Source organism: Lepidochelys kempii, chromosome 27 (genome assembly GCF_965140265.1).
Source record: "Lepidochelys kempii isolate rLepKem1 chromosome 27, rLepKem1.hap2, whole genome shotgun sequence".
Taxonomy (NCBI): domain Eukaryota; kingdom Metazoa; phylum Chordata; order Testudines; family Cheloniidae; genus Lepidochelys; species Lepidochelys kempii.
The window spans coordinates 17,752,701-17,780,216 of record NC_133282.1 but is presented as its reverse complement, the minus strand read 5'-3'; the positions used below and the strand labels follow the sequence as shown (position 1 = coordinate 17,780,216).

The 27,516-nt window shown below is 52.0% G+C and overlaps 1 protein-coding gene across 2 annotated transcripts; it reads left to right on the top strand.

Moving 5' to 3' along the window:
- The first annotated feature begins 1,145 nt into the window (after positions 1-1,145).
- Positions 1,146-27,182, top strand: DNAJC7 (DnaJ heat shock protein family (Hsp40) member C7). Of its 2 annotated transcripts, none has more exons than XM_073326322.1 (14): positions 1,146-1,282; positions 14,956-15,044; positions 15,612-15,736; positions 15,852-15,965; positions 16,524-16,598; positions 18,735-18,853; positions 19,250-19,403; positions 20,143-20,307; positions 21,504-21,595; positions 22,954-23,027; positions 24,298-24,444; positions 24,838-24,990; positions 25,618-25,680; positions 26,886-27,182. In XM_073326322.1, exons 1-14 carry the CDS (start codon positions 1,200-1,202, stop codon positions 26,921-26,923), a joined length of 1,491 nt encoding a protein of 496 aa, XP_073182423.1. In that variant the 5' UTR covers positions 1,146-1,199; the 3' UTR covers positions 26,924-27,182. The 2 variants fall into 2 exon arrangements, with proteins under 2 accessions (XP_073182423.1, XP_073182422.1); XM_073326321.1 differs by lacking the exon at positions 1,146-1,282 and adding an exon at positions 5,059-5,237.
- Positions 27,183-27,516: the final 334 nt, after the last annotated feature.

Here is a 27,516-nt window from a genome sequence, read left to right as displayed (position 1 = left end):
ACACTGCCTGTGTGGCCTGGAGGATGTCACGTGGGCCGCAGTAGTGTGCTGACTGGGCCACAACCAGGCTGCAGGTTGAGAACCACTGGCCTAAGGCATGGGCACAGCTTGATGTTTAGGAACCTAATTATCTGTAAGTGGTTGTTATCTGTGAATGTGGTTACGGTAACAGTTTGGTGCCATGGGGCGGTGGTTTAGCGGGAGGATGCCTTAGCATGGCAGTTTACTATTTACACCATTATCACTGCCATTTATTATCAGCAGTGTTACAGCAGGACCTAGGTGTGCCCTTTGGGGGTCAGGGCTAGGCGCTGAACAGCCACCAAGAGCTCGTCAGGCTGCACGGCCGGATGCCCCACACGTCCAGTGTCGCTCTCCACCCAGCAGCCGCTCCACGTTGGGTCAATCTCAGGTGCCCTCTGCAAGTCACCAACATGGCCCCCTTGCCGCCTCCCAGGCAGGGCTCCCCCATTCCCATTCCCACCCCTCCAGGGTGGCCAGGGTCTGGGCTCCCCCCAGGCTGGCCAGGGCTCCCCCCCTTCCCATCCCCCCAGGCTGGCCAGGTCTGGGCTCCCCCCTTCCCCCAGGGCTCCCCCCTTCCCATCCCCCCAGGCTGGCCAGGTCTGGGCTCCCCCATTCCCATCCCCCCAGGCTGGCCAGGTCTGGGCTCCCCCATTCCCATCCCCCCCAGGCTGGCCAGGTCTGGACTCCCCGCTTCCCCCAGGGCTCCCCCCAGGCTGGCCAGGTCTGGGCTCCCCCCTTCCCCCAGGGCTCCCCCCTTCCCATCCCCCCCAGGCTGACCACGGCTCCCCCCCCCCAGGCTGGCCAGGGCTCCCCCCTTCCCATCCCCCCAGGCTGGCCAGGTCTGGGCTCCCCCCTTCCCCCAGGGCTCCCCCCTTCCCATCCCCCCCAGGCTGACCACGGCTCCCCCCCCCCAGGCTGGCCAGGGCTCCCCCCTTCCCATCCCCCCAGGCTGGCCAGGTCTGGGCTCCCCCCTTCCCATCCCCCGCCCCCGGGAGATTGGCCCTTCTGGCCCCTCATGCGCCCTCTCGGTGGCCCCTCCCCTGGCGGGCGGCGGGCCCCTCTTGACGGACCGCGGCGGCCTCTCCTCGCTCCCGGAAGTCCATGTCCCTTCCGGTCCCCCCCACCCCCCGCCGCCCGCTCTCTCCCCCTCCCCAGGTGCCCGGCCCGGCGGTAAGATGGCGGCGGCGGCCGAGTGCGATGTGATCATGGCGGCGCCCGAGGGAGCCGGGCTGCTGGGCGGCGAGGAGGAGACTCGCAGGTAGCGGCGGCCGAGGGGGGCGCGGGGCCGGGCCCGGGGCGAGGGGGGGGCTCAGTCCCCGGCACCGCCCCCCCCGGGGTGCCCCGTTCCTTGGGCCTCTCCCCCGTTGTCTCTGGGGGGGGGCCGGTCTCAGGGTCGCGGGGGGGGGCCCGGGGAGGCAGGACCCCCCCCGTGGGGGCTGCAGCGGGGGGCGGCTGCCGGGGGCGGGGCGGGTCTGCCCCGGTGCCTGGCTGGGGACAGTGGGCGCAGCGAGGTGTTAAACCCCCACCCCCAGTGCGGGGAAATCCGCCCCCTACGGCCGGGTGACGGGGGGTGTCCCGGGGATACTCGGGGGGGGGGGCCTGGGTGAACAGTCCGGGTCCGGGTGCCTTTTTCTGCCACCCCCTTGAAATGTCTTTGTAGCCCCCCCCCCCCCCCGTGCCCCTTGCGCTGTGCCCTGCGGGGGCTGGGGGCTGTACGCCAGGTCCCTCGCGCCGGCCACGGAAGGGAAACGTGTCCAGGCACCTCGACTGCGCCCAGCCGTCGCGGCCCCGTCTGGGCAGAAGGGCCCCGTCTCCACCAGCTGCCAGCCCTGGGGGTGGCCGAGCGGCTGCCCGGGGGGGTGGCCGAGGCTATGCTGCCTTCACCTGGCCCAGTCCGAGGACCTTTCTTCGCGCTCCGTGTGCTGGGTCTGCAGGAACGGGGTGCTCGGAGCGGAGTTGGACCACGGCCGCCCTTTCGGGAGGGAGGCGTCGTGCGCGTGCGGTATGGGGAGAAGGGCCTGCCGCTCCCGGCATGTGAGGCTTCCTTTCGGGATGGCTTGGCCGCATGTCAGGTGCGAAGCTCTGTGGCCTTGGCTGGCCATGTCCTAGTACGAAAGGCAGGGGTGGTTCCAGTCCCTGTCTGTTTTATAGAAAAGGTTCAATCTCCTTTGGGCCAAACTTCGTGCAGTACAGCAAACCCCAGCCCGCTGTACGGTGCCAGTTGGCCTACCACTTAGCTATTGCAGTGATGGGCGCCACAGAAAACATGGATAGGTAGCAAGTCTGGGCTTCCTCGAACTTGGCTTTGGTCTTTATCAGTGTGTTCCACCATTTCTGCCTGGGGCAGTGTTGACTAGGGCCTGCAGAAGCCTTTCTCTGCCAGATCGAGGTCTGCCCCAAAGAGGGAGTTAAAGAGTTAAACTATGCATGTGGTGGCGGACGGGGGGTCCTCATAGTTCAGAACCCTTGAAGAAGGTTCAAATTCTTTTCCCTTCTCTAACTCCTTTGCCTGAGGACTTCACGGATACTTATTAATTGCACCTACCTGCAACAGAACAGTTATTGTTTGAGATTTTTGATGGAGTCCTGCTCTCCAATACCTGTCCCGTGCTCCGTGGAAAAATGGTCACTGTGCACATTGGTTCTCTAAAGTACACTATGTATTTGAAGGCAGGATTGGGTGTTGAAAGTACTAGGGCAGCTGCGTTCTTCTCCATCTAGTAATTGCTGAAAGATCAAACTTCCTTCATCCCTAAAGCTAGTTGGCAAATTTTGCTCAGCGGTGAAGATGCTGTCTGAGCCCGGGCGTGGTGAGGATCCCAGCCCTTTCCTCTGGTAAGTCATCTTCTTTCCAAGAGCAAGTGCTTTTGTTACCACCTGCTGCCACAATCACAGCAGGGGATGAAGTTCCTAGATCCTCCTTTAGGAGGCACTATGCTAGTTCTAGTGTGCAAACCTGGCAGCTGTGTCTCAGCAGTCTGGTGTCTCCAGGAGGACTACAACATCTGGGAAGGGGTGGCTGAGCCTGCCACTCTGGAAAGGTGGTCACCTGACTAAAGCAGGAGGACAACATGAAACTGAAAGGGGCCTCTGGGTAGTGCCAGTTTCAAAACGAGGGTGAAGGCCTGAGGTACGTGTGCTGCTTATTAGCTATCAAAGGGTGAGGGCAAGGGCATGGCGCTGGGAGTATTGTAGCACCCTGGTGTGGTTAATTAAATAGATAAATGACACTGTTAAAAAAGCACCTGAATGCTGCGTAAAATATCCGAGTATCATAGCGTTACAGAAAATACTAGTGCAAGGAGAGCCCTGCTAAGTTTCATGTGATCCACACCCTCCCCTGGGCTAATGTGCGATTGCTCCTTACGGTATTTTCTCCAGGGCTTTGCTCACTTTTAAATGACTGGTTGAAATATTAAATGTCTCAACATTTAGAAATCACGAACTGGGCTCAGTCTTCCTACTCCAGAGTTCTCTAGCACCAGCCCCTCTCCTCCTCCATACCTGTGTGCAGAAGGAAATGAAATGGTCATGAATAAAACAATCCCCATAGAAAGGACTGCAGAGTCCCAGAAACAGAAGAACTTTGACATCCTCGGTGGGGGGGTTGGTTCCTGGCCCACTCCAGATAGAACCCCGGGAATGGAGAGCAAAAGCAACCTAGCTCACTCAGCTGTCTTGATGGGATAGGGCCAGTACCTCAGTCCCGAGTCATTAAGTTTCAGTCTTTCATCCAGTGGTTGTCCTTTTGAGGGTGGGATCCCCAGGCCTTTTTTTTTTTTTCCCGTTGGGGTGATCCTGTCTTTTAATCTGATTGAGGGGTGGCAGGGCAACACTATTGCAGGGTCACCTAGAGGGGTGGTGTTGAAGGAAGGAATTAATATGCTACTTCCAAGATGCTCCCATCCCCTCTTGGTAGCTCAGAACTTGGAACCTACATATCCGTCTTCTGTATGCCAGCTGGTAGCCTCTTGGTTTGAGCAGATGCCTGCAGTCAAGAACTTCCTGAGTGTTAATCTTCTCTTTGCCATGAAGTTCCTCTCTGGGTTTGAGCAAGTTTTTTAGCTTCTCTGGCCCAGTTTACCCATTTGTAAAATTGGGATACTGCTCAGCTGTGTCAGAGAGGGTGTTTGGAGACTTAGCTAATGTCTGTAAAGCCCCTTGAACCATGCAAAGTGCTATAAGAATGGCCATACTGAGTCAGGTCCATCTAGCCCAGTGCCCTGTCTTTCAACCATGGCCAATGCCAGGGAATGAACAGAACAGGTAATCGTCAAGTGATGCATTCCCTGTCGCCCATTCCTAGCTTCTGGCAAACAGGCTAGGACACTATCCTTGCTAATAGCCATTGATGGACCTATTCTCCATTAATTTATCTAGTTCTTTTTTGAACTCAGGTATAGTCTTGGCCTTCACGACATCCTCTGGCAAAGAGTTCCACAGGTTGACTGGTCTATGTAAGTGCTTAGTGTTACTGGACTTAGGCAGACTAGGCATTGGAACCTGATGCTTCACTACAGCTTTTGTAGAGCGCGTGGGTAAATTTGTTAGTAAAAAACCCACCCCACAACCTCCATAAATTGTTTTGATACAAATGTGTTTTTGGACTAACCTTTGCCCGAATGTACTAAAATGGTTCTGATGGCTGCTTCTGCTTACCGAGGCTGGAGGAAAAGATAGACGGTAGCAAAGCAGTGATTTGTATTTCAGCATAATTGTCCTGGCATTGCACTGAAACAGCTGCAAATAAACGGAATGTGTCATTTGCAGGTTGTTCAAGAGACGTGTCGGGGGAAGGAGTGGAGTATGGTCATGGGGTAATGGTTGCCTGCTGTTGCATAAATTCCAGGGATACTTATGGAAAATGATGGATGTAACGGCACTAATTTTATCTGGTGGTGGTGCAGTTAGTGACAGTTATTGTTGAACAGCTGCATTCTGATTGGCTAAAGTTCTGTGTTCTGATCCAATCACAGATCAGCATATCCACAAGAGGGGGAGTTTTTTTAAAAAGATTTCTAGACCATGGAAACGGTTTTCTTGTGGCTCAATTGATTTCTGAAGCTTTATTTCACTTCATTTTTTGTCAGATAAATAGTTTCTCGGTCATCTGCTTGGCAGCTCCAGAGTCTATCCGTTGTGCATATATGCAGGGGGATGTTTCCCCTCATTCTTCAGTGCTGAATGATGTGGAAGAAGTATCTTAAAAAGAGGTATCTTTAAAAAGTCTCATTGCTAAATTAATATTAGGATTAACAGTTCCTTGATCAACCCTTTTCCTTTACTATTTGGTACCAGCTTCAGAGTGGCTGTGTTCCCAGAAGGTGCATCACAGTTACCTTTGTAAAATGGAGAGGGTGAGATTTACACAATGAAGAAAAAAATGTGCCAAACCAAAGCATTTGAATTTTCCCTCATCTTGGGGTCGGAAGGCTTCACCTTTAGGTGGCCAGTTCAAATACAGTGTAGCTCCATAGTGAGGGGATCACTGCCATCTCATGTGAAATGAGTTGGTGGGTCTCCAAGTGAACAAATCTCATTAATTGACTCTTTTGTTGACAGCGTCAGCAGCAAACTAAAGGTTTAATTGGCCATGAAGCCTGAAGACATTCTGCTCATAGATAAGGTACATTGATAACATTGGTACTGTACCTGTGCTGTGAATAAATAGGGCTTCCAGTGGTCAAGGCCAAAATGGAATTCTTTTTTTAAAATAACCAGTGGTGCTGAAAAGAATTCTTCACACAAATACTAAACTAATATGAATACATAGTGCACTACAGGATTTGAATAATTGTGTTTATAGAATCAGTGTACAGTAGGTGTACAAAAATTAAATATTTAATACATACATTTTATGTAGAGCCTTACGTCTTCAAAGCATCGTACAAGCTCCTTTGTTTTGGTTGAGGAATCCTATATTGTAGAGGATGAGCATGGGCTTATCATAAATGTGTGTTGGTTACTTATTAAACCCAGTCAGTTCCCTTGATTTCAGTTGGTCTTATCAAAGGGCTCTCTGGCTGCACTCTTTAAACCTCTAGCGCCACAATAGTTCTGGGTCTATGTCCATTTCCATGAAAACAAAACGGAAGCAGAATATTCCTGGCACTAGGCCCACCTGCGAATGTTATAAAAGTGGCATAGTGGGTGTTGTCCTCACCAGAACTGATTTAGGGCCGTGATTTTCAACCTTATTGATACCAGGGGCCAGCTTGCTGCCTTCCTAAACTACGTCAGGGAGATCTCAGGGACCGGCACTGGTCCACGGACTGGTCGTTGAGAAACAGTGGTTTAGGGAATTCCTGTGGAATAGGCTGAGCTGCTTCACACACACCCCCTTGGCTGCAGCGTTATATTTGTACTTAACAATGGAATTGAAAACCTCCAATGCCCTTTGAAGTGAATCGGTAGATAAACACAAGCATCTGCCTGCACAGCGCTGGATTTCCCCACCTTCCTTCCTGCCTATTGTGAGCTGTAGGTCCTCTTTCATCAGCTCAATACCCTGCACTAAGCACCAGGTAGCAGCATTGCTCCTTGATCAGCAGGGGGTACTGCTGCACAGAGGAATCTGCCGCTTGACATGCTACAGAGCTGCTTTGTATTGTAATGAGGCTGGCTCCCAGATGACGTTGTCTAGCTGAAAGAAAAGGAGGACTTGTGGCACCTTAGAGACTAACCAATTTATTTGAGCATGAGCTTTCGTGAGCTACAGCTCACTTCATCGGATGCATACCGTGGAAACTGCAGCAGACTGCTGCAGTTTCCACGGTATGCATCCGATGAAGTGAGCTGTAGCTCACGAAAGCTCATGCTCAGATAAATTGGTTAGTCTCTAAGGTGCCACAAGTACTCCTTTTCTTTTTGCAAATACAGACTAACACGGCTGTTACTCTGAAAGTTGTCTAGCTGCAGGATAAGATCATGATTTAAGTTTTAAAAAGTCTCCTTTGAGTTTAGAGCGATGTGAGAGGCTGGCTTGACCGGCCTGAAGACAGCAGTATGGAAGTACGCTATAAGCTTTACGTGTTGCCTCCACCCTCATTTCCCAGCCGCTGTTTCTCATCCCTGACCTGAAAGAAGCATCTCTTGGGGGTGAGAGAGGAGACCCCGCTCTGTGCTGCGTGTGACCCATTCATTCCTTGGCTTCTCTGCTGAGACTGTCAGCATGCCAAGGGGAGAGGGCTGTCTAGTGCTAGGTAGGATGGCTGGTTTTAGGCTGTAATCACCTAACCACTGTGAACGGCACTAAGATCACCAAGCTCATTTCACACAGGTAAGATGAAGATTTTATCAGCATGACGTTTACTGAAAATAACCGACAGGTTGCACAGGCAATAAACAAAAAATCACTGGCATCCATGACCTGTCTGTGACTTTTACTAAAAATAGCTGGGGGGAGGAATGACAGCTGAAGCAGGGGGGACTGACAGCCCGAGCCCCACCACCGCACAGCCCCGGCTGCAGCCAAAGAAGTCAGAGGTCCAGTAAAGTCACAGAATCTATGACCTCCATGATTAAATCATATCCTTACACAAAGGTAACTGAATAGCATCTGATGGTAGAGGTCTGGGCTGGATTTCAGCTGAAAGGCTCCATATCCTGTAGCAAAATGCCTTGAATGCATCAGTGAAGCAAGTTGACTGTGGCCTTTTGCCCCTGCAAGTGACTAGAGGGGTTGCTTGGACCTCTTGGGGATTCACTATTGCCAGCCCAGAGAGTTTGGAGATGCAAACAGACCGCTGCATGGCAGGGCACTAGGCGAGCTGCCTGGAAAGCAAGTCAACATGTGAACTGCCTGGAGTGTCTGACCTTGTAGAGCCTCCTAAACACAAAGCTAAGCACTTGACTTCCTGGAACTTTTTCCCAGCTCTTTAGTTCCCAGAGAAGCTTAAAGTACTTTGCAGTAGAGGCAGGAAGTGAAAGGGGAGTGAGGGCTGTGGGAGGCGTTGAGTCTGCCACCTCAGTAGATTGTACAGACCTGAGTTACACATTCAGAGATGTGGATGGCTGCAGAGTGCCAGCCAGGCAGGAAGGCTAGTGCAGCAGCTACGTTTGGGAGGTGGTGTTCAGACAGAGCTCGGAAGGCTCTGGTCATTCTGGAAATGACTTGTTCTTGGCTGTGCCTCTGTTTCTGTGCTATGAAAATCATGTATGCAATTTGGGTGATGCTAGTATGTTAAAAGAGGGTCGCAAGCTAGAGCAGCGGGAAATCTGTATTAGGATTTATATGGTGGTAGGAGGCAGATGAAAGATGCTGCTCAAAAAGTAGATGATAAAGCTCTTGGGCTAATCTGGGACCATCTCACTGTTGTGCAGGGTGAGTTATCCGTCTTGGCAGTTTGTTCCAAGGGCTAGCAAGGGTTGGGATTGCTGCAGAGGCAGGGTGAGCAGAGGGCCTACCAGCCCCTCCAGCCACTGGGGTTGAATAGTTCAGAGGGGAGTTGTTGAGGCCACTGCCCTTCTGGAGGAGGGCACACGTCTCCAGTGAGGATGTGGCAGATCCTAGGGGAGAAGGTATCAGGAATGTTCTTCCTGTGAAAGGAGTCCGAGGAGCCTTTCAGGTTGAGCTGGGCTGTGGAGTAGGACTGCCTGCAGCACCTGGAGAACTGAGAGCGCATGACAAGCTTGTTAACCTAGCGGTTCACCACATTTCAGGAGAAGGGAGGAGTTTCAGACAGCTGGCTCCTAGCAGAGCTCTCAGTGCTTGCAGGCAATGAAAGAGACTCTTCTTAGTGAGTCCCTTGGTGTGGCTCTGTTCCTCCCCACCCCCTGGGTTCACCACGGAGAGGCCCTCAAGAGACACTGACCTCTCTGAACAAAGGAATCCATTCAGGCCTGGATTGTATTTTTAGCAAAGCAGAAGTGGGGAATGCAGCCTACATCAGTGTGAGATGCAGAATGATCTCATTCAGGCTGCAGCATCTGTTTGGATTGAAACAATTACTAATGATATCAGGAGATCTGCATTTGTTTTGTTAGGATAGCCAGAGACAGTGGTAAACAAGAACAGTTTTCTGTGTGTTGGGCTATGTTGTTAGAACACAACTGGGGAGAGACGCTGCCGTTCTGTTCCTGGGCTCTCACGCCTTGGATCTTGCAAACCTAGCAACTCTGCCTACATGTTTTGAAGTCACTTTGATTTTCTTGCAAGACTTCATCATTCAGCTTTAAAGGCATGTAAACAATAAAGGCAGCCGGGTTTACTTCCTCTCTGGTAAGGTTATCCAGCCACTGAGGTTTGACATGTCAACAAAGTGCTGTCTAGTAAACACTACAGAAAGAAACCCAACCAACGCTAAACAGAAACAACCATCCTCCTACTCTTCATCCTGCTGTAACGCCTCATCAGGTTATATCAAAGGGCTTTATAAGCACTACTGAGCCTTACAGTTCTCCTGTGAGGTAGGTCTGTATTTAACCCCCCGTTTCACAGATGGGGTAATGAGGCGCAGTGGTCAGTGACTCACTGGCGGTCAGGGAATAACTCCAGGAGTCCTGGCTTACAGCCCTACAGCTAAAAGAACAGGAGGACTTGTGACACCTTAGAGACTAACAGATTTATTGTGAGCATAAGCTTTCGTGAGCTGCAGCTCACTTCATCGGATGCAGCTCACGAAAGCTTATGCTCTAAGGTGCCACAAGTCCTCCTGTTCTTTTTGTGGATACAGACTAACACGGCTGCTACTCTGAAACCAGCCCTACAGCTGTAACCACTAGAAACACTGCAGTGCGTAATGACTGGTAAAGTTGCTTGGTCTGATTTGTAAATCTTTAATCTGCTCACTTCTAGCAGGTGGCTCAGCAGGCCAAGAGATCAGGTTTTGCAATGATCTTTGCTGCCCTGTTCTTCAGAATACGTAACCACAACAATAGGACCCTAGACCAGAGGTGGGCAAATTACGGCCCGCGGGCCACTCCTGCCCGGCTCCTGGCCCGGGAGGCTAGCCCACGGACCCTCCCCTGCTGCTCCCCCCAGCCTCTGGGTGGCGGGGCGGCAGACCCGCAGCCTGGCCCGGTGCTCTGGGCTGTGCGGTGGTGTGGTGCTGCCAGCCACCCGCGCAGGGGGGGTTGGATAGAGGGCTGGGGAGTTCAGGGTGGTGGTCAGGGGGTGGGGCGGTCAGGGGAGTCCCGGGGAGGGGGGGGAGAATCAGGAATGGAGGGGTTGGATGGGGGGGCCCTCAGGGGACAGGGAGGGGTTGGATGGGGCAGGAGTCCAAGGGGGGGTCAGATGGGGGGGGGGGCCATGCCTGCCTGTTTGGGGAGGCACAGCCTCCCCTAACCGGCCCTCCATACAATTTTGGAAACCTGATGTGCCCCTTAGGCCAAAAAGTTTGCCCGCCCCTGCCCTACATGCTAGAAAGCAAACTTCTAGGCACCACTTCCTTCACTGCCTTCTGAATGCTTCAACCCTCCTCATCTTCAGAAGTGGCCATTGTGCATGGGTGTCTTATCTTATGGAGTGAAAATCCCCTCCCGATTCGTGGTACAAATCCACCCCCTTGGCACGAGTTACTGAAACAATCACTACTCCAAGAGTTGAGAGAGAGACCGACAGCCTGGCACCGATGAGATGTACATTGCATGTGTCTTCTAAACTGCCCGGAGGAGCACTGTCTGTCGGGACAATGCCATTTTAAAAAGTGATTTTTCATTTTGCTGTAAATCAAGTAGGGGGCATATTTGTCTAGCTCTGCTTCCGTCTAGAGCCAGTGCAGTGCGGGTGGGGAGTTCTGCTCTGACACTTGCCACGTGTTCTGACGCACTCCAGGGTGCATCTCCCCCGGCTGACTTGGTTGTGCAGCTGGAGATTACAGGTTTCAATCACAGCAGCAGAGGGTTCATTTCTGTTGGCAACCTTGGCATGATGCCCTTCCTGGGCATGGGTGAGGAGGGCATATTGGCAGCTTCCCACCAGATAGAGATGAAAGCTCATTCAGACCAGACTCAGGCTAGGGGTTGGATGGGAACTTATTAGATACCTTTCAAGGCCCTGAAGTGAATCCACTGAAACAGAGGGAGAGGGATCTGGATCTGTTGCGTTCCCAGCACTCCCACTTTGGGACATGCGCTCTCCGAGCACCACATGGCAGCTCACTGCTCTGCCACCCAGTCGCCCCTGGACTCTGACTGATTGTTTTAAATAGTACTTAAACATACTGGGCCAAGGGTATCCCTGGTGTGTCTGACCAGTGGAGTGCCACTAGACCTGGGTCTTGCCCATTGTCAGCATCCCGAGCTGAACCTAATTGGGAACAAGATTAAAAATGAAAGTGAGCAGCACATATTTTAGCCCTGACCCTGAAGGCCCTTGGAGTGGTAACACTCTGTATCTATTGTTTTGCCAGCTGACAAACTTGCCTTGTTTCTGTGAAAACAGCCCAGTGCATCAGAGTAACAGCCGTGTTAGTCTGTATTCGCAAAAAGAAGAGGAGGACTTGTGGCACCCTAGAGACTAACCAATTTATTAAAGCTCATGCTCAAATAAATTGGTTAGTCTCTAAGGTGCCACAAGTCGTCCTTTTCTTTTAGCCCAGTGCATGAGGCAGTTTTGTGGGAGTGGCCAATGGCAAGCCCGAATGAGGTTAAAAACATGTTAACTTGCCCCCACACAGTTCCCTTTGTTCCTTTTTTAGTGGGCTTGCCAAACATAACTCACATTGTTCGCTTCAGATAGCCTTCAGCTCAGTGCCCGCTGAAATGCCGTCCTTTGGGCAGAAAGGGGCCATGGCAGTGTTTCGCTCCTTACAGAGAGGGGCACGTGGACAGCCAGGGTTTTGAATACCCAGACCAGGATTTATTCTGTATCAGATGATGATTTAATCAGGGGTGGTGTTGAAAGGTGTCTTCAGCTTGGACTCTCTGGCTCACGGACTGTCATTTACTGGGTCTGTCCAACAGCTAGCACAAAGGGCTCCGACAATGTCAATGTTAAATAATAGGCTCTGGACCAGCAGATCTCTGACTTTCCAACCTGCCATGCCTCGTCTGATGCTCAGGAGGGTTGGCATACATCCGTTGTAAAGGTACTCCATGTGGCTGCAATGGACTCTTATTTGGCTACCGTGATTTAAGCCAGCCCATATACCGTCAGTGGTGCGCATTCCCCGGCTGTCCTGGACCATGTGCATGGCACCCAGCCTTTACCTGGCCAGGATGTCATGAAGGGTGAAATCGCTGCTTTCCAGAGCTCGCACAGTGTCTTGGCACCGCTTCAGTCTCACTCAGGCCATCAAAAGAGGATGGCAGAGGGGTGCCGCTTGTTCAGAGCCTGAGCCGCACCAGACGTTTGTAAATTAAAATGGAACCAACTGGAACACCTGCTTACAGCTTCCTTGACAGATTACACTGCAAGCGCCTCAAGATAGAGCTGACACCTGCCGATGAGTTTGTGGAGAGTTTGTAGTGCAGAGGGGCCTGATCCTGATTTGGGCCTCTGGACACTACTACAAAGCTAACAGCGATAGTAGAAATTGCTTAAGTTCACCAGCAGTAAAATTGGTTGATCAGCTTTGGGCCAACCATGTGGCCTTACAGGGAAGGAGGGGGCTGGGGGTAGATCTAATAACTCCTTGGGCTGCCCGTTCTGTACACCCGTGCTGCTTGCCTTGGCGTATGAAAGCTAGTTTCAGTGCTATATGTCTGCCTTGGACTTCACAGGTCATTTCTGTAACTCTGGGCCCTGGGTTTTCTGAAAGTGGAGAAGCTCAGCTCGGAGCCTGTCTGGTGTGGCCTGAGCGTTTGAGACTGAATGTGGAACTCTGCTCTAGCAGGCTGGAATGGCCCCTTAGCTATTTTAGTCCCATGGGCCTTTGCCCCGTTGCTGCTGTGAATTCTATATAGGGAGCAGTTGACTGACATTTCCTTTATGGGGAGGAAGGCGTCCAATGCCAGTCAGCTACGCTTGCGGTAAGGAAGGAGTTGCTTACCATGTGCAGCAAATATCTGTGGCTGGACTAGCCCAGTGTAATAGCTCTCAGTACCATAAGGACTGTGCTGGGCTGGAATCCAAGTGATACTGTATCCTTAATGCGAGTTTGGTCATTAATTGTGTACTCTGTAGACTTGCCCCCTGTTGCTTGATTGCTGAAATTTGCCTTCCTCCAAGGAAGAGGGTTTCGAGTTGTGTACATTGTGGGAGTTATAGTTCGGAAGGACTGAGCGTAATTGGAAACCTCGGGTGCTTTCATTTCTGAGGCTCTGGGTGCAGTGGTGAAGACCCAAATGATTTTATCCCAGTGCTGATTGAAATACATTCTAGAACAGGGCAAGTTTATGCTTCTAAAGCCTCCATCTCCATCAATGGCATAGAAAGGGAAACAAAACCATTCACGTTAATTGGACCTGAACTTGGGAAGCCCTGGTAGCTAAACTCCCGAAAGACCATATGTAGACACTATTGCTGTTAAGGTTTGTCTGGGTCCTGTTGAGAGGTGACGCTGCTTTGGAGAAGCCGTGCAGGGTAGGAGAGCGGGTGGCCCACCAGACAGAGGCCGTGGTAAGAACTAGCACAGAGGTGGGCAAACTACGGCCTGCGGGACTGTCCTGCCCGGCCCCTCCCCTGCAGCCACGTCACTGCACAAGTAGCGTGGCTTGCACCCGCCCTCCTCCCGGGCTTTCCAACAAGCCTGTCCTGCCGCTGTGAGCGGCCTGGTGGGGGGGGGGAGGAGGTCCTGGGGGTAGTCAGGGGACGGTTGGATGGGGCGGAGGTTCGGGGGGGCGGTCAGGAGACAGGGAGCATGGGGGAGTTGGATAGGGGGTGGGGTCTCGGGCGGTCCCGGTGGGGGGGACAGGGAGCAGGGGGGGTTGGATGGGTCGGGGGTTCTGAGGGGGGCACTCAGGGGGCGGGAAGTGGGAGGGGGTGGATGGGGGCAGGGGCCAGGCTGTTTGGGGAGGCGCAGCTTTCCCTACCAGGCCCTCCACACCATTTCACAACCCCCATGTGGCCCTCAGGCCAAAATGTTTGCCCACCCCTGAACTAGCAGCTGGGACGTGGGAGACGGAGCCTTTGTAAATGTTAGTCAATGCTGCTGTTTCAGCAGCAGAATAGCAGCAGATGCAGTGACAGGGCCCGGTTTTGCCTGACTTATGCCGCCCCAGAGAGTTTGTCCCTCAGTGCAGTGTTTCCTAACATGTGGGGTGCAAAGGACTGGCTGTGGGGCATGGAAGGGTGACAGTGCATATTCCCTGCCGTGCTGCCCTGCCAACGTGGTGAGATGGACGGTGGGTGCGATTACTTCTGTTTTTCTGAGGGCTCAACTTCCGAGGGCTTTGGGGGAGATGCATCAGGCTGAACGTGGAATATTTTAGGAGATTTAAAAACCTGACCCTGCAGCCAGGCCTTTCCTGGGCCCCTCCTCAGCCTGCCAGGCACCCTCCATTCCTGCTGACTTCAGGAGACCTCTCCAGTGGTCTGGCCCATTCCTGCGTGGTCTGGAGCTGCTCCTGACAGGTGGTCAGCACTTTTGGTTTCTGCTGATTTCAGTGGCAGTTGGGGGTAAACATCACCTTGCAGGATCGGACCCATAAATTCTGTTAAAGCTTCAGCAGTTTTCTTGGTTTCTGAGAATTCAGGAACAAATACCCTTGGTTCAGTCCGTGCTCACGGGGCCAGAGTCGGAGCGGTGGCCGTGTGCAAAGATGCTCTGAATCCATCATGAGCTTCTGTGATCCTTGGCTGGCCCCAGTACAGCGTCAAGTAGCCAGCTGCCTGTGGCCCCAAAGGCTATTCCAGCAGCCCGCAGTCCCCTGGACATGGGGTACCCTCTTTCCCCGTGAGTACCATCGAAGGGGGAATTCTGTAGTGGCCAGGTAGGCCAGCTTTAGAGCCATGTGTAGCCAGTAGAACCGTGCAGAGCTGTCCTGAGGCGGCTGTGGCCAGTCAGTGTGTCTCTGTTCATTTCACGGTGGGATATTTTACTCTTTCAGAGAAGCAGAGTCTTTCAAGGAACAAGGAAACGCCTATTATGCCAAGAAAGATTACAACGAAGCGTATAACTACTACACAAAAGCCATAGGTGAGAGCGACTGTTTGTGACAGTGTTCTGGAGCTCGCTAAAACCGAATGGGTTATGGGGGGAGATCACCCAGTATATTGCTCAACTCGCGTTGCTAACGGCACACGTGGAAGAAACCTCTTCCAGGCGTCCCGGTGATGCAGATGTGTTAGTTACCGTGCAAGGTCTCACCAGATTTACCGTGAACGCTTGTGAGTGCTCGGGATAGCTGTATTGTAGCACCTTGTCGATGTCTGTTCCAGCCAGGCTGATTGATTGGGATCTCCGTAGTGTTAAGGATTGCACAGTTCCCTCCCATGTGGGCTCAGCAGTGTTACCATGCTGATGGGCACTGAACGGGACACTGTTATTTCCAGGGCGCTTGCAAAAGGGAACTCCGATCCCTCTGGGTCCTCCTATGTATAAATGGTGGACTCCAGGTAATTTTTAAGCTGCTCAGGCAAGGTATGAACGTGCAAACAGGGAATGTGATTTTGAACCCAGTAGTGACCTTGTAATGTGCTCTGTCTACAACCTGTGTAGCCCTTTGCATTGCTCTAACTGGGATTGCTGTAATGTTTTCTCCAGACGCATGTCCTAACAATGCCAGTTATTATGGTAACAGAGCAGCCACCCTAATGATGTTGGGGAAGTTCCGGGAAGCACTGGGAGATGCCCAACAGTCTGTCAGACTGGACGATACCTTTGTAAGGGTAGGTGACCAGCCATTCAGTGTATCATTGTTACTAGCTTTTGGAACACCCACCCCCACCCACCCACCCCCCGCGCGTGTGCCAACTATTGCCACATTTTTAACTATCTTCTCAGGGACACCTACGGGAAGGGAAATGTCACCTGTCTCTCGGGAATGCCATGGCCGCCAGCCGCTGCTTCCAACGAGTTCTAGAACTGGATCGTACAAACCCTCAGGCACAACAAGAGGTAAGAAACTCTCTGAGATCCAAATTTCCCCCTCATGGGGGCTGCCCAGGGGAGCAGGATTGTGCTATGGAGCCTTTCGCCTCTGGGCTGCAGAAACAAGTGTAGCTCAGGTTAGAAGTGACTAAATGGTGTCACTGTGGGGAAGCCATCTGATGGGGGGAGAGGTGAAATGAGTTGGGGGTTCTCAGTCCAGTTTTCATTAGACTGATACCCTCTCTGCAAAACTGCTGTTGTGTGCGCTCTCCTCCTTGGTTGAGAGGCCGAGGGCCGAGGAGATGTGGGAGCTAGACTGGGCAATCGGGGGGAGTGGTGAGGAGCGGCGGTGGCTGGGGGGCAGTGTTGTCTGTGGTTAAGCAGAGGCCTTCGTTCTCCAGGGCGATCAAGCCAGTCCAGTCCCAGGTGCCCGCATTAAACTGGCTTTAGAAAAGCAAGGGTAGCTCTAGAGTACTGTTGCTCCCAGGGCTGCTCTGGTGTCCTGGGCACTGGCTGGTTTAAATGCCACCCAGCGGAGGTGCAGACCCGTCGAGGCGAAACCGACTGTGCCCTCCTTTCTTGCAGTTGAAGAATGCGAGCGCTGTGCTGGAATACGAGAGAATAGCTGAAATCGATTTTGAGAAACGGGATTTCAGGAAGGTAAAATCAACATGGATCTTTTTTGTCACAATATGACCAGAAAACACTGATCTGGCTGGCTCAGCAGGAGTCAGGGACAGTGTCCCTCTAATTTTTTATGTCCATGTGCAGAATGAATTTTGTTATGTGCACCAATATGGCTGAAATGTGTGACACATCACCTTCCTATTGGTGCACATAACAAAATTCATGGGGGAGAGGGCACAGGGCTGGGGCAGAGGGTTGGAGTGGGGCGGGATGAGGGCTCCGGCTAGGGGTGAAGGCTCATGGATGAGGGGTTTGGGGTTGCCGGCTGTCCTGGGGCTGCAGTGCGGAGAGAGGACTCCTCTCAACACAGCAGCTTGGGGCCGGGGGAGAGGCACCGCTCCCTTGCGGCAGCTCCGGCGGGGCTTCTCTCCCCAGCAGCTCTGGTGGGCCTGGACCAGGCCCTCTCCCCCAGTAGTGGCAAGTCTGGGACAGGTCCGTGTTGGGGCCAGCAGGGAGGGGTGCCTCTCCCCTGGCGTGGCAGGTCCGTGCTGGGGGAGAGGCATCTCACCCTGCTGCAGTCTGAGCCCCTGCCTGGGGGTTTATTGGCAGGCTGCGCAGCTTAGAAGGAACTTAGGTAGGGAATGCTGGCCCTTAGCTGGAGTGCGGGAGAAGGCGCCCCACAGCCAAATCATGCCTTGGAGTCTATAACTCCACTGGGCTGTTGGGGCACACGTGGGCTGCCCTGTGAGGAAGGCAGAGCTATGCTGATCCAGCACTGACCCAGCTAACTTGCCTGGCGGGAATAGCCTTAGCCGTGCAGGCTGGGCAGAGTATGGGTGGGACTGGGGTGTTGGCTGTGGGCGTTGCTCATCAGATTACATTCTCAGCAGCTGTAAAGCAAACACTGGTCCTATAAGACATCCCCAGGATCCCTATTCACAAAGCAGCAGGTTCCCTGCCAGTGTTAAAGAGATAAAGGGGGAATGCATAGCTATTCACCGTATCCTCCACTCCTGTTTCTAAGCCTCTCATGGGCTGGGTGCAGCTGGTACTGCCCTGCCTTAGTGAGAGTAGCCGTGAAATCTGAAAGACACATTTGCCCTCCGACACCCACATGCGACTCTCACCCAACTGCAGTTGCCTTCAGAGGATGTATGCGAGGTCAGGGTTTGGCTCAGGGCAGGAGACCTTCTCTTCATCACATCAGGGTTAAGAGCACTATTCGTAAGTGTCTGCAGGAGGAGATGCCTGAAGCCCAGGCTCTGGATTCTGTAATGGTCAATCCCAGCTCTGCCTCATCCGATTGTCCCACTGTGCCAGCTGCTCTTCACAATCTGGATTTTGTATCTAGGAATAACTCTGCCTGTGTCTCCGTCCCTCACTTCTCCCATCTCACTTCGCTAGGGACGTTGTCATGAAACAAAACCTTTGTTTCTGGAGAGCTGCTCCTGGTCCTTCCCCACCCAGAAGGCGGGAGACTCCTCAATCTGTAGCATATCGGTGCTCCCCACAGCAGCTAATTGTGATGTCACAAACGGGGGATTGAGAGCCCGGCCCCAGGAGCAGATGAACCTTTGTGGAACAATGCTCCCGTTCTCATGCAGCTGTCTCCACCAGAGAAACCAGAGCTGGAAAAGACCTATTAGGTCACCCAGCCTATCAAAGGCCAGTGCAGCTTTGGTCCCTGCACTGGCATCTTGTGCTTTGTTCAGTCCGGTTCCAACTGTCTCTGTCGATTGAGTTTCCACCACTTCCCACACTCCCTACCAATGGGGAGAGAGGAGAAGTTCAGGAAACGTGGGAGCATAATGGTCTGTCTCAGGCACCTAGAAAACCCTCTTTCGCCATAGCATCAGAGGGTTTAAAAGGGCTGGGTTTGGTCTGTTGCTGTCCATGGGGCACTTTGTGACCCTTCGTTGTGTGTGTGGTGCTTGGATACCCTAGAGATGGGCTCACGAGCAATACAAGACGAGCTGCAGATCTTCATAAATGAGGGGCCTTTAGGACCCTACACATCGGGGAGGCTTCTACTGAAGTGTGTTTTCTGGGTCTGCATGGTTCAGTTTGAAGACCAGTCTGCCATCCCCGCTGGTGCAGAAATAGCACTGTCTCTCAGCTCTGGCTCTTGGCTGTTTGCTTTGTTCCCACTTGCTTTTCTTCTTCCGCTAGGTCGTGTTCTGCATGGACCGCGCTTTGGAGTTCGCTCCTGCCTGTCATCGGTTCAAAATCCTCAAGGCCGAATGTTTGGCACTGCTGGGTCGCTATCCAGAAGCACAGTCTGTAGCTAGGTAGGAACACTTGACATACTAACGAGCCCCGGGTGTCCCAAGAGCACTAGCTCAGTGTGAATTTGTTCAACCTAGCCCTGAGAGGGGAGTTCTGTGATGGAAACACACGTGTAATAACTTAAGTTCCTCTTGAAGTGCAAGATGTGGTTAGGACAGATGCTCAAATTCCACCCCTGCCATTTAGTCTTACTAAGGCCACCTGCTTAAAAACCATGCTGGGTTTCCCACCGTGTCACTCACAGGCCTGCCTGCGTTTCCCAGTGCAGCACCCTGGCTGCAGGCTTGGTGAAATAGCTAACGCCTTGGTGAAGCGAGGCTTTTCTTGATGGTTAGAAGGAAATGACATCTCGAAAGTGCTTAGACTGGATTCTGAATGTGCATGTCTGGCTATTCCAGCGACATCTTACGCATGGACTCCACAAACGCAGACGCCCTTTACGTCCGAGGTCTTTGCCTGTACTATGAAGACTGCATCGAGAAGGCTGTGCAGTTCTTCGTCCAGGCACTCAGGATGGCTCCTGATCACGAGAAAGCATGTCTCGCCTGCCGAGTAAGTACCGAGACTGGGGAGCCAATGGCTTATAATGAATCTGTTCTGCTCAGCTGAACCCTCCCCCATTTCCTGCTGTTCTTCCCCTCCCCTCTCCCAGACGCTTTAACCCTCCACATATCTGCTGTAGCCAGCGCATCAGGTCCATCCTGAACTCCACCTGCTGCTTCCCTGTGGGGTAGCCACTGATAGACCTCTCCAGGGTTAGGCCACGCTGTGGGCTGCCCCTCCTGCCTGTTGTTCTCTGGAGCAATCGGAGATCACTCTCTGCAGTCCTGGATACTAAGTTTCTAGCCTCTGACTTCCAGTGAAGTCTAACGCAAGCTGTCAAAATGTGAAGATCTGCAGCTTGACTTGCATTTGAAGTGTTTTTCCTCTCAAGTTCCTGCCCCGTCCTCTCTTCTCCAATCTAGTTCTTCTTCACCCACCTTTTCAGGCAACACTGAGCTGGGTAAGATGTAAAATGTTGGGTTCCTTCCTTTTTTATAATACAACTGTTTCCTTCCCTGCTACATTCTGACCTTGAGCTTTAACTGGTCCCCTCGTCCCACGGGGAATGGCTGCGATTGACACTGGCTGTTTCTTAGCAGAGAGGAGCTGGAGTGGTGACAAAGCTGCAGCTTGTATGGTCTGGGGCTGTGTTTGAAAGCAAGTTAGAAAGTGTGTCTTGGGATCAGTGAGCCTTGGGCTTTGATGTCATAGAGTGTCTGTCCTCATCCCAGGGCACTTTCTCTTTCAGAATGCCAAAGCACTTAAAGCAAAGAAAGAAGATGGAAATAAAGCATTTAAAGAAGGCAATTACAAACTAGCATATGAACTGTACACAGAGGCACTGGGGATAGACCCAAATAACATAAAAACAAATGCCAAACTCTACTGTAACCGGGGGACGGTTAATTCAAAGGTAAGACCCAGGCAGCATTAAAGGTGGGCGTTCATCCTGGGAGCTCAAGGCACTCCCCAGTTATAAACTGCGTTGCCGTGGAGGAGAAACCCATGGGATACAGACGAGGGATGATTCGTTCCAGAACGAGGCATGGTGCCAAATTTCTCTTTTGTTTAGGCTGGTTTGGCAATGCTTCTCCATCCCTGCTGGGCTGTCTAGTCCCTGCTAGTTCTGCAGGCAAGGAGCTAGGGTTCATGTTTGCGTGGGTAGGTGCTGTTCCAAACAGCATGGGACACAACTGTCCTAAAGACATGAAACCCAAGCCAGGGGAAGTGTTAGGCCTTAGATCCCCTTCTCCAGCTGAGTTATTTAATCCTGTCCTGAGAACGAGGAGACTTCAGCGCCCACAGATCACTTACTGTACTTAATTCCATCTAAAAAGAAAGGACACCTGTCCAAAGCCCTGGCGCCCTTGCCAGACATCCAAGAAAACTATAACACAGGAGTTACCAAACCTAACACCACCCCGAGCAATTCCTTGCTGATCATGTGACCCACACAGCGTGAAATCCCACCCTCTGCTGCCGGAGCAGTCGCCGATGCCTGCTCAAACCAGTGGGCGTGGGAGCCTGCCCAGAAGGCCGTTCCGGCCATCGGGCTGTGGGAGTGGGGAGCCAGATCTGGCTCCAGTTGTGTGATGCTCACACTTGAAAACTGGTAACGTGGTTTCTCATCCCCGCCCCTTTAATTTCCTTAATTTTTGCCAGTTTGTAATCCCACCTGGGAATTAGTGTGGGGCCAAGTCTCGTCCCCTCTGCCTGCACCCCCAGCCCCTTCCAAACGCTTCTTCTAAGAAGCAGCAGTGAGTGGTTTATAAAAATGAATTTGCTGCTTCTCCAGGTGCAGTCAGAGTTCCAGTATTCCTAGGGAGCACGAGTTCTGGGCTGGGGTGGGGAGCAGTGTGTTTTGTCTCCTTTCAAGGCAGAGTCCTGGCAGGGAGTTCACCTCCAGGCCCTTCCGTGAGGCAGAGAAGCAGGTTCTAAAAGGGGATGTGCCAGACAGGTGGAAAGAGGCGTCTCCAGATGAGCCATGTATTTGTGGCTTTCGTTTTGCATGGAGATTGTAGCTCCATCTCCGCAGCTTCAACATAAATCGTGTCGAAATCCATCCCCTCTCAAGGGGATTCACGAATAACTGTATGTCTGGCTTTGTAGCTTAGGAAACTAGAAGAAGCAATAGATGACTGCACAAATGCAATAAAACTGGATGACACATATATCAAAGCATACCTGAGGAGAGCACAATGGTAAGCAGGCCGGGGCTTTGAACACCCAGAGGGAGGTTCAGGTTGGGGACCAGCTGTCTGCAGTGCTGCTTGGCTGCCGGAGCTGAGACCAGTTGAATGGGGATGAAAGGCAGCGTCGTAGGGAAGCGGTGTGTGAACGCAGGCTCCTGTTGTAGCCAGGTGTGTGCCTGGTGGCTACGGGAAGCCTGACAGCACCGTCGTGGACCTGATGCCGTGGGCTGCCAGTCACATTTAGCCTTTGTTTGTTCTCCCTTGTAGCTGGTGATTTAATCAAGTAGCTTAAAGCAGTGTCCTGTCCCAGAGTGGTTGAAATCTCACTCCATTAACCTGGCTTACAGAGCCTGCTGTGAAATGGGGCTGGCTCTGACCTGTCGCAAGACCTGCCTTTCATGCCTCCCTGTAAAGGGCCAATATCTCTCTTCAAGGATAGTGGCTATGCCACCCTGTTCTGGGTGAGGGTCTCTGAACCCACAGTGACTGGCACCCAGGGCACGTGGCACAGCCTGGGCAGTGAACGCCAGCGCTTGGGACCCTTGCTTTAGTGACGTTGCCGCTGCTTGGAGGGTTGGCTGTCCCTGTACAATGCATGCTCAGCTGCAGGGGCTGAGGGCTTGCTGCACGGAGACCAGTTTTAATGTCTCTTCAACAGTCTTCATCAGAAATTCTGCATTCCCCTTCTCCTGGGCCCCTGGTGTTCCTCCTGGGCAGTGGCAGAGTTTCTTGGGCACTTGCTGTGCTGAAAGGGCCCCTGGGGCCCCCTGTCGGATCACTCTTTAAGTTGAAATGCCTGATCTTTTCCTTCAAGTTGGCTGCCCTGCCCCACCCCCATCCGGGGCTCGGTAATATCTGGTGATGGGACAGTGCTGCCTGTTCTTCAGGCAGTAACCAGCCACCACTGAGCCCTCTGGTAACGGAGGGTATTAACCGAAATGTCTCATCACTCTTAACCGCCCTGAGACCATAGCTAGTGTCTGACTCTGCGTCAGTTTCCCGGAATTCCCAGCGGCTGCTGGTAGTTCCTGCACCTGGTGAATGGGTGAAGCGATTCTATGCGGGATGGCTTCTTGACCTGCTAGGATTCATCCTGCACAACAAGACGGCAGATGCGGGTCGGGGCCGGAGCACAGGCTTAGTCTGCCAGGGTTTCCTTTGTGGGTCACCCCTGAGAAATGCAGGTGGCTGCATCCCACCTTGGGCTCTCCCTACGGAGCCCCTTCATTTTTGCTTCTGCAGGTCCTAGGCATATCTTTCCCTCGGTAGTTTTATCCCTCCAGAAGCCTCATAATTTAACCCCTGCTGCTGTGGTTTTTGTTAGTCTCTGTAAACTATTCCATTGTAACCGTTGTTTCCTTGCATAGTTACATGGACACAGAACAATACGAAGATGCTGTGAGGGATTATGAAAAAGTTTACCAGACAGAGAAAACAAAAGGTAAAAGCATCAGCCCTCGCTTTCTATACACATGACCTGCCCCTTGACAGACCTGTTTCTTGTAAGGCGGCAATGCTGGTAAACACCTGAATTGCCATTGTACACACGGATCTGCCCCCTCTTGCTTTAATGCTGCCCCTTGCTTTGTACGGATATTGGGAAAATCCCCAGAAGCTCCAGGACAGCTGCTTAATGGAATCGTGTGAGAGTTTGTTCTCTCCCAGTGTTGGAGAGCGGGGTAAAGCTTGGTCAAGTGGTTAGCCCTGGACTGACATCCAGAAGGGGGTGGTGTCAAATCCTGGCTCTGCCACAAATGCCAAGTGCCGTTGGGCAGGTCACTGGATCTCTTTATGCCTTGGTTTCCCCATCAGTGAAAATGAGGAGGATGACACGTCTCCATCTCCAAGGGGAACTGAGGATAAATTAACATGTTTGGGAGATGCTGGGATACCACAGGGATCTAGAGCTGCCTGTATTATGGGCTACTTATGTGCCTGTTACTAGCAGCGGTGTCATGAAAGCCTCCCCAGTTCCGTTGATCTCTGCAGCACCAGGGCTACAGTACTATCCAGGGCAGGAAGATGTTTGGTGCCAAGGTTTTATTGACACACTGAGGGTGTTAACATTTCCCCTTGCATAGCAGCCAGAGGTGTTTTAAGATACTGCCTGGTGCACCAGGCACCACCAGGGGCTCAGGGAAGTGGGCGCCGCTGCTGAAAGGACATTAACATTGAGTCGGCTTGGGCTGGAATTTTCCAAGGAACCAGAGTTAGGTGCCCACACCCCATTGACTGAGCAGTTCACACTTCTCTGGAAATTCGGCCATCACTGACCCCTCCTGTTGGAGCCATCTCCGAAGTGCCAGGCCTGAGCACAAGAGTCTCCTCTGTTCTCAAAGATGAAAAAATTGGCTCTGTCCCCACCCCAGGGTGTTGCCTTACAAGCAGAAGCCACGCGCGATGAATGGTTTAGTTTGGGTATCGCACCTAGCGTAATGCAAAGGGATTGTCGTGTGAGTGAGGCTTGGCCAAAATCTGACATGCAGAGTCTCGAGAGGCTATGGCTGGCTGGGTAGTACCTAGGCCCCCGTTTCCCAAACCCTGGGGGTTAAGTATAATGACGTGAGTGCATTTTTCGTTAATGGAGATGTCTCGCTGGGGACAGTGAAACAAAACGAATTCTTTAATTCTAGAAGGATGCTTTCCTTCTGTTGCTACTAAGGCTGCATGTGATACAAGGCTCTTTCCTTCTGCCTTGCTCTTCTTTCTAGAACACAAGCAATTCCTAAAGAATGCACAGGTGGAACTGAAAAAAAGCAAGAGGAAAGACTACTATAAAATCCTCGGGGTGGACAAAAACGCCTCTGAAGATGAGATCAAGAAGGCGTATAGGAAACGGGCACTCATGCATCACCCAGGTAGAGAAATGTTTTCTGCTCTTAGCATGCAGCTCACTGCTTTAGGTTTTTCAGAGAGCAGAAGTAAACGGAAGAGAGAATTTCAGAGGAAACATTTTCCCCGTCTTCAGAACCTCCCACTGGGCTGTATCGTTTGAGGTCTTTAATGACAATTTCAGCAGGATGACCATGGTGGTACATAAAAGTCGATGCTTGGCTGGAACGTGTAGTGTTTTCCAGGTTTCAGAGTAGCAGCCGTGTTGTTCTATATTCGCAAAAAGAAAAGGAGGACTTGTGGCACCTTAGATACTAACCAATTTATTTGAGCATAAGCTTTCGTGAGCTACAGCTTACTTTATCAGCGACGCTTGGCAGCAATTGAAAGCTTCTTTCCTACCTGTCTTCGCCCCTTAGACCGGCACAGTGGGGCAAGCGCAGAAATACAGAAAGAAGAGGAGAAGAAGTTCAAAGAAGTCGGAGAAGCCTTCACCATTCTGTCGGATCCCAAGAAGAAGGCTCGCTACGACAGTGGGCAGGATCTGGAGGAGGATGGCGTGAACATGGCAGGTTAGTGTTCCCACAAACATGCGAGCCAGGATGAACTTGTCAGGGTAAAAGGATGCCAGGTCTGCCTTCACTGCTGGAGGGGCTGTCCCTTACCTTGCTTGTGTTAAACGCCTGCTAACGTTGCTGTGTCCCATGGCACCTGTGAACTGACCATGCTCCTGCTGTGTCGACGCTTGAGGGGGAGATGGCCAAGGAACACCTGAGGGCTGCCCCTAGCTGTTGGTGATTCAGCAGCTTCCCTCAGTCAGTACTGAACCAGTGCCCCAGCCCGTAGCTAGGGGGCACTGTTCTGCTGAAGAGACTGTCTTCCATGGGTGCTGAGCACTCGTGGTCCCTGTTGGTTGCATGATGTTTATCCCAGCGATCAGCCCGTTGGCCCGTAGTGTCCAGACCTAGCTCTAGCACGAACTCCATTTGCCTGTGTCTCTGGTGACTCCGGCAGTCTGCACTCTGCCCTAAACCCCTGCAGCGCTGCTCCCTGCTGCTGCATTTCCGTGGGGGGTAAAGCGAGCCATGTGTGTATCCATTTGTAAAGGACTTTAGGAGCCTTTGTTTAAGAAGACTGTACAAAGACGTGAAATAACACAAGCAGTGTCTCTAACTTGCACCTCTCTTCTCCCTCCGCAGATTTTGATGCTAACAATATCTTCAAGGCTTTCTTTGGTGGGCCAGGCGGCTTCAGTTTTGAAGGTAGGTGACACGTCTTTCCACCAGCGTGAGAAACGTGTGTGCTGTTCATATACGTGACGGTCATATTAACGTCCCCGCCGTAGGTCGGTGGTCGAAAGGGTTCATTTGATTTAACTGCTTGCGTGCCTCTGGGCCCGCACAGAAGGCGTGGTCTGTGCAGTGCCCCAGCCGATGGCTGCCTCTGGGGCCTATGCAGAGAAAAGCTTCCCCCTCAGGGTGTGAGGAAACTTGGCACTAATGGTGTTCTGTTGCTGAGAAATCTGCTTGGCTGTCACTCAGGCCCACACCTGCTGGGTCACTGAATCTGGAAACGAGGGTGTCTGATCAGACACGTTGTATAGTTAGTCTGTACTGCCTCCTGTTAGACAACAAGACTCCCGGGAGCCTTCTGGAGGCCCCGGCCTATTGTCGCTGCATTTTGAGTTGGCCAGGGGATGTTGCAAATGGCTGTTATGCTCCACACTGACCATCCTTCTCCTGGTGCATGGTCCGCTCACCATAGATTGCAAGCCTCTTGGCACAGGGATGGCTTGTACAGCGCCTAGCATCTGGTCGGCACCTTAACCAGCATTAATACAATCCAGGGGGGAAACTCATGGACCCCTGACCTGGGAAAAGTCTTGTTTGCAAATTACTCTAGCCCTTGCAATCCTTTCTCCAGACCCCTTTAACTTATCAGCACTGACCATGTGCCAGCTTTACTCCGTTCCCCTCTTTGTGTGGCAGAGTAAACTGCCCGGAGCCCCTCCCTTGTGTGTGTCTGTCCAAGGGCTGCGTTATGTGTCCAGCACTCCACGGATGTTCAAGAGCATTGTTCTGGAGAGATTTCAGAGTAACAGCCGTGTTAGTCTGTATTCTCAAAAAGAACAGGAGGACTTGTGGCACCGTAGAGACTAACCAATTTATCTGAGCATGAGCTTTCGTGAGCTACAGCTCACTTCATCGGATGCATGCCGTGGAAACTGCAGCAGACTTTGTATACACACAGAGATCATAAAACAATACCTCCTCCCACCATTGTTTTATGATCTCTGTGTGTATACAAAGTCTGCTGCAGTTTCCACGGTACGCATCCGATGAAGTGAGCTGTAGCTCACGAAAGCTCATGCTCAGATAAATTGGTTAGTCTCTAAGGTGCCACAAGTCCTCCTTTTCGTTCTGGAGAGAGACTCACGAGCTCTAATATTTCTCACTTTCTCTTTCAGCTTCTGGGCCAGGAAATTTCTTTTTCCAGTTTGGCTAAAATAAAAACCTACAAACCACATACACACACCTGAAATGCTTGTTTTAACCTTGAATACGGACATAATTAGACTCCTGCCTTCATCATGTCTCATTGTACTTAGAGCAGTTTCATTTTCTCAGTTGGAGACCTCTCTGTTGTGTGCTTTGTGTGAGAAGAGGAAACCAGCACTGAAGAGAGGGGGCGGGGAAGGCTTGTGAATTTTGTTTTACTGTTAACTTTATTAAAAAAAATAAAATGGTTTGAATCTTTTGGTCCCTCCATGCTGGCCCGTGTTTTCAGACTGTTCGGACTTCCTCCAGGGTCCTGTTGCTGGAAACCCAGCTTGTCAGTGGGGCGAAGTGTTCATGGCTCCTTTTGGTTGGTTCCAGAGTACAGGATGGCGCCACATCAGGGTTTCTGGAGCCCCATTTTCTCTTGTAAGTAATTGAATCGTAACAGGGTTTTTATAACACCCGAGCAGCTATGTCCTGTTTGCCAGCTGCAATTTTGTTTGCCGTGGCTACACGAGAATGTACACCCGGGCATTAATGTAAATGACAAATAGCGATCTTAATGTTTTCATACTGGAGAGAAATACTCCTTCAGATTTA

What these genes read in the sequence shown, in the direction of transcription:
- DNAJC7 (XM_073326322.1), top strand. Translation starts at nt 1,200, where the DNA reads ATGGCGGCGGCGGCCGAGTGCGATGTGATCATGGCGGCGCCCGAGGGA. An exon ending in TGGACGATACCTTTGTAAGG is followed by an intron (nt 15,737 to 15,851) that starts GTAGGTGACCAG and finishes CTATCTTCTCAG; the next exon opens with GGACACCTACGGGAAGGGAA. An exon ending in GGCACTCATGCATCACCCAG is followed by an intron (nt 24,445 to 24,837) that starts GTAGAGAAATGT and finishes TTCGCCCCTTAG; the next exon opens with ACCGGCACAGTGGGGCAAGC.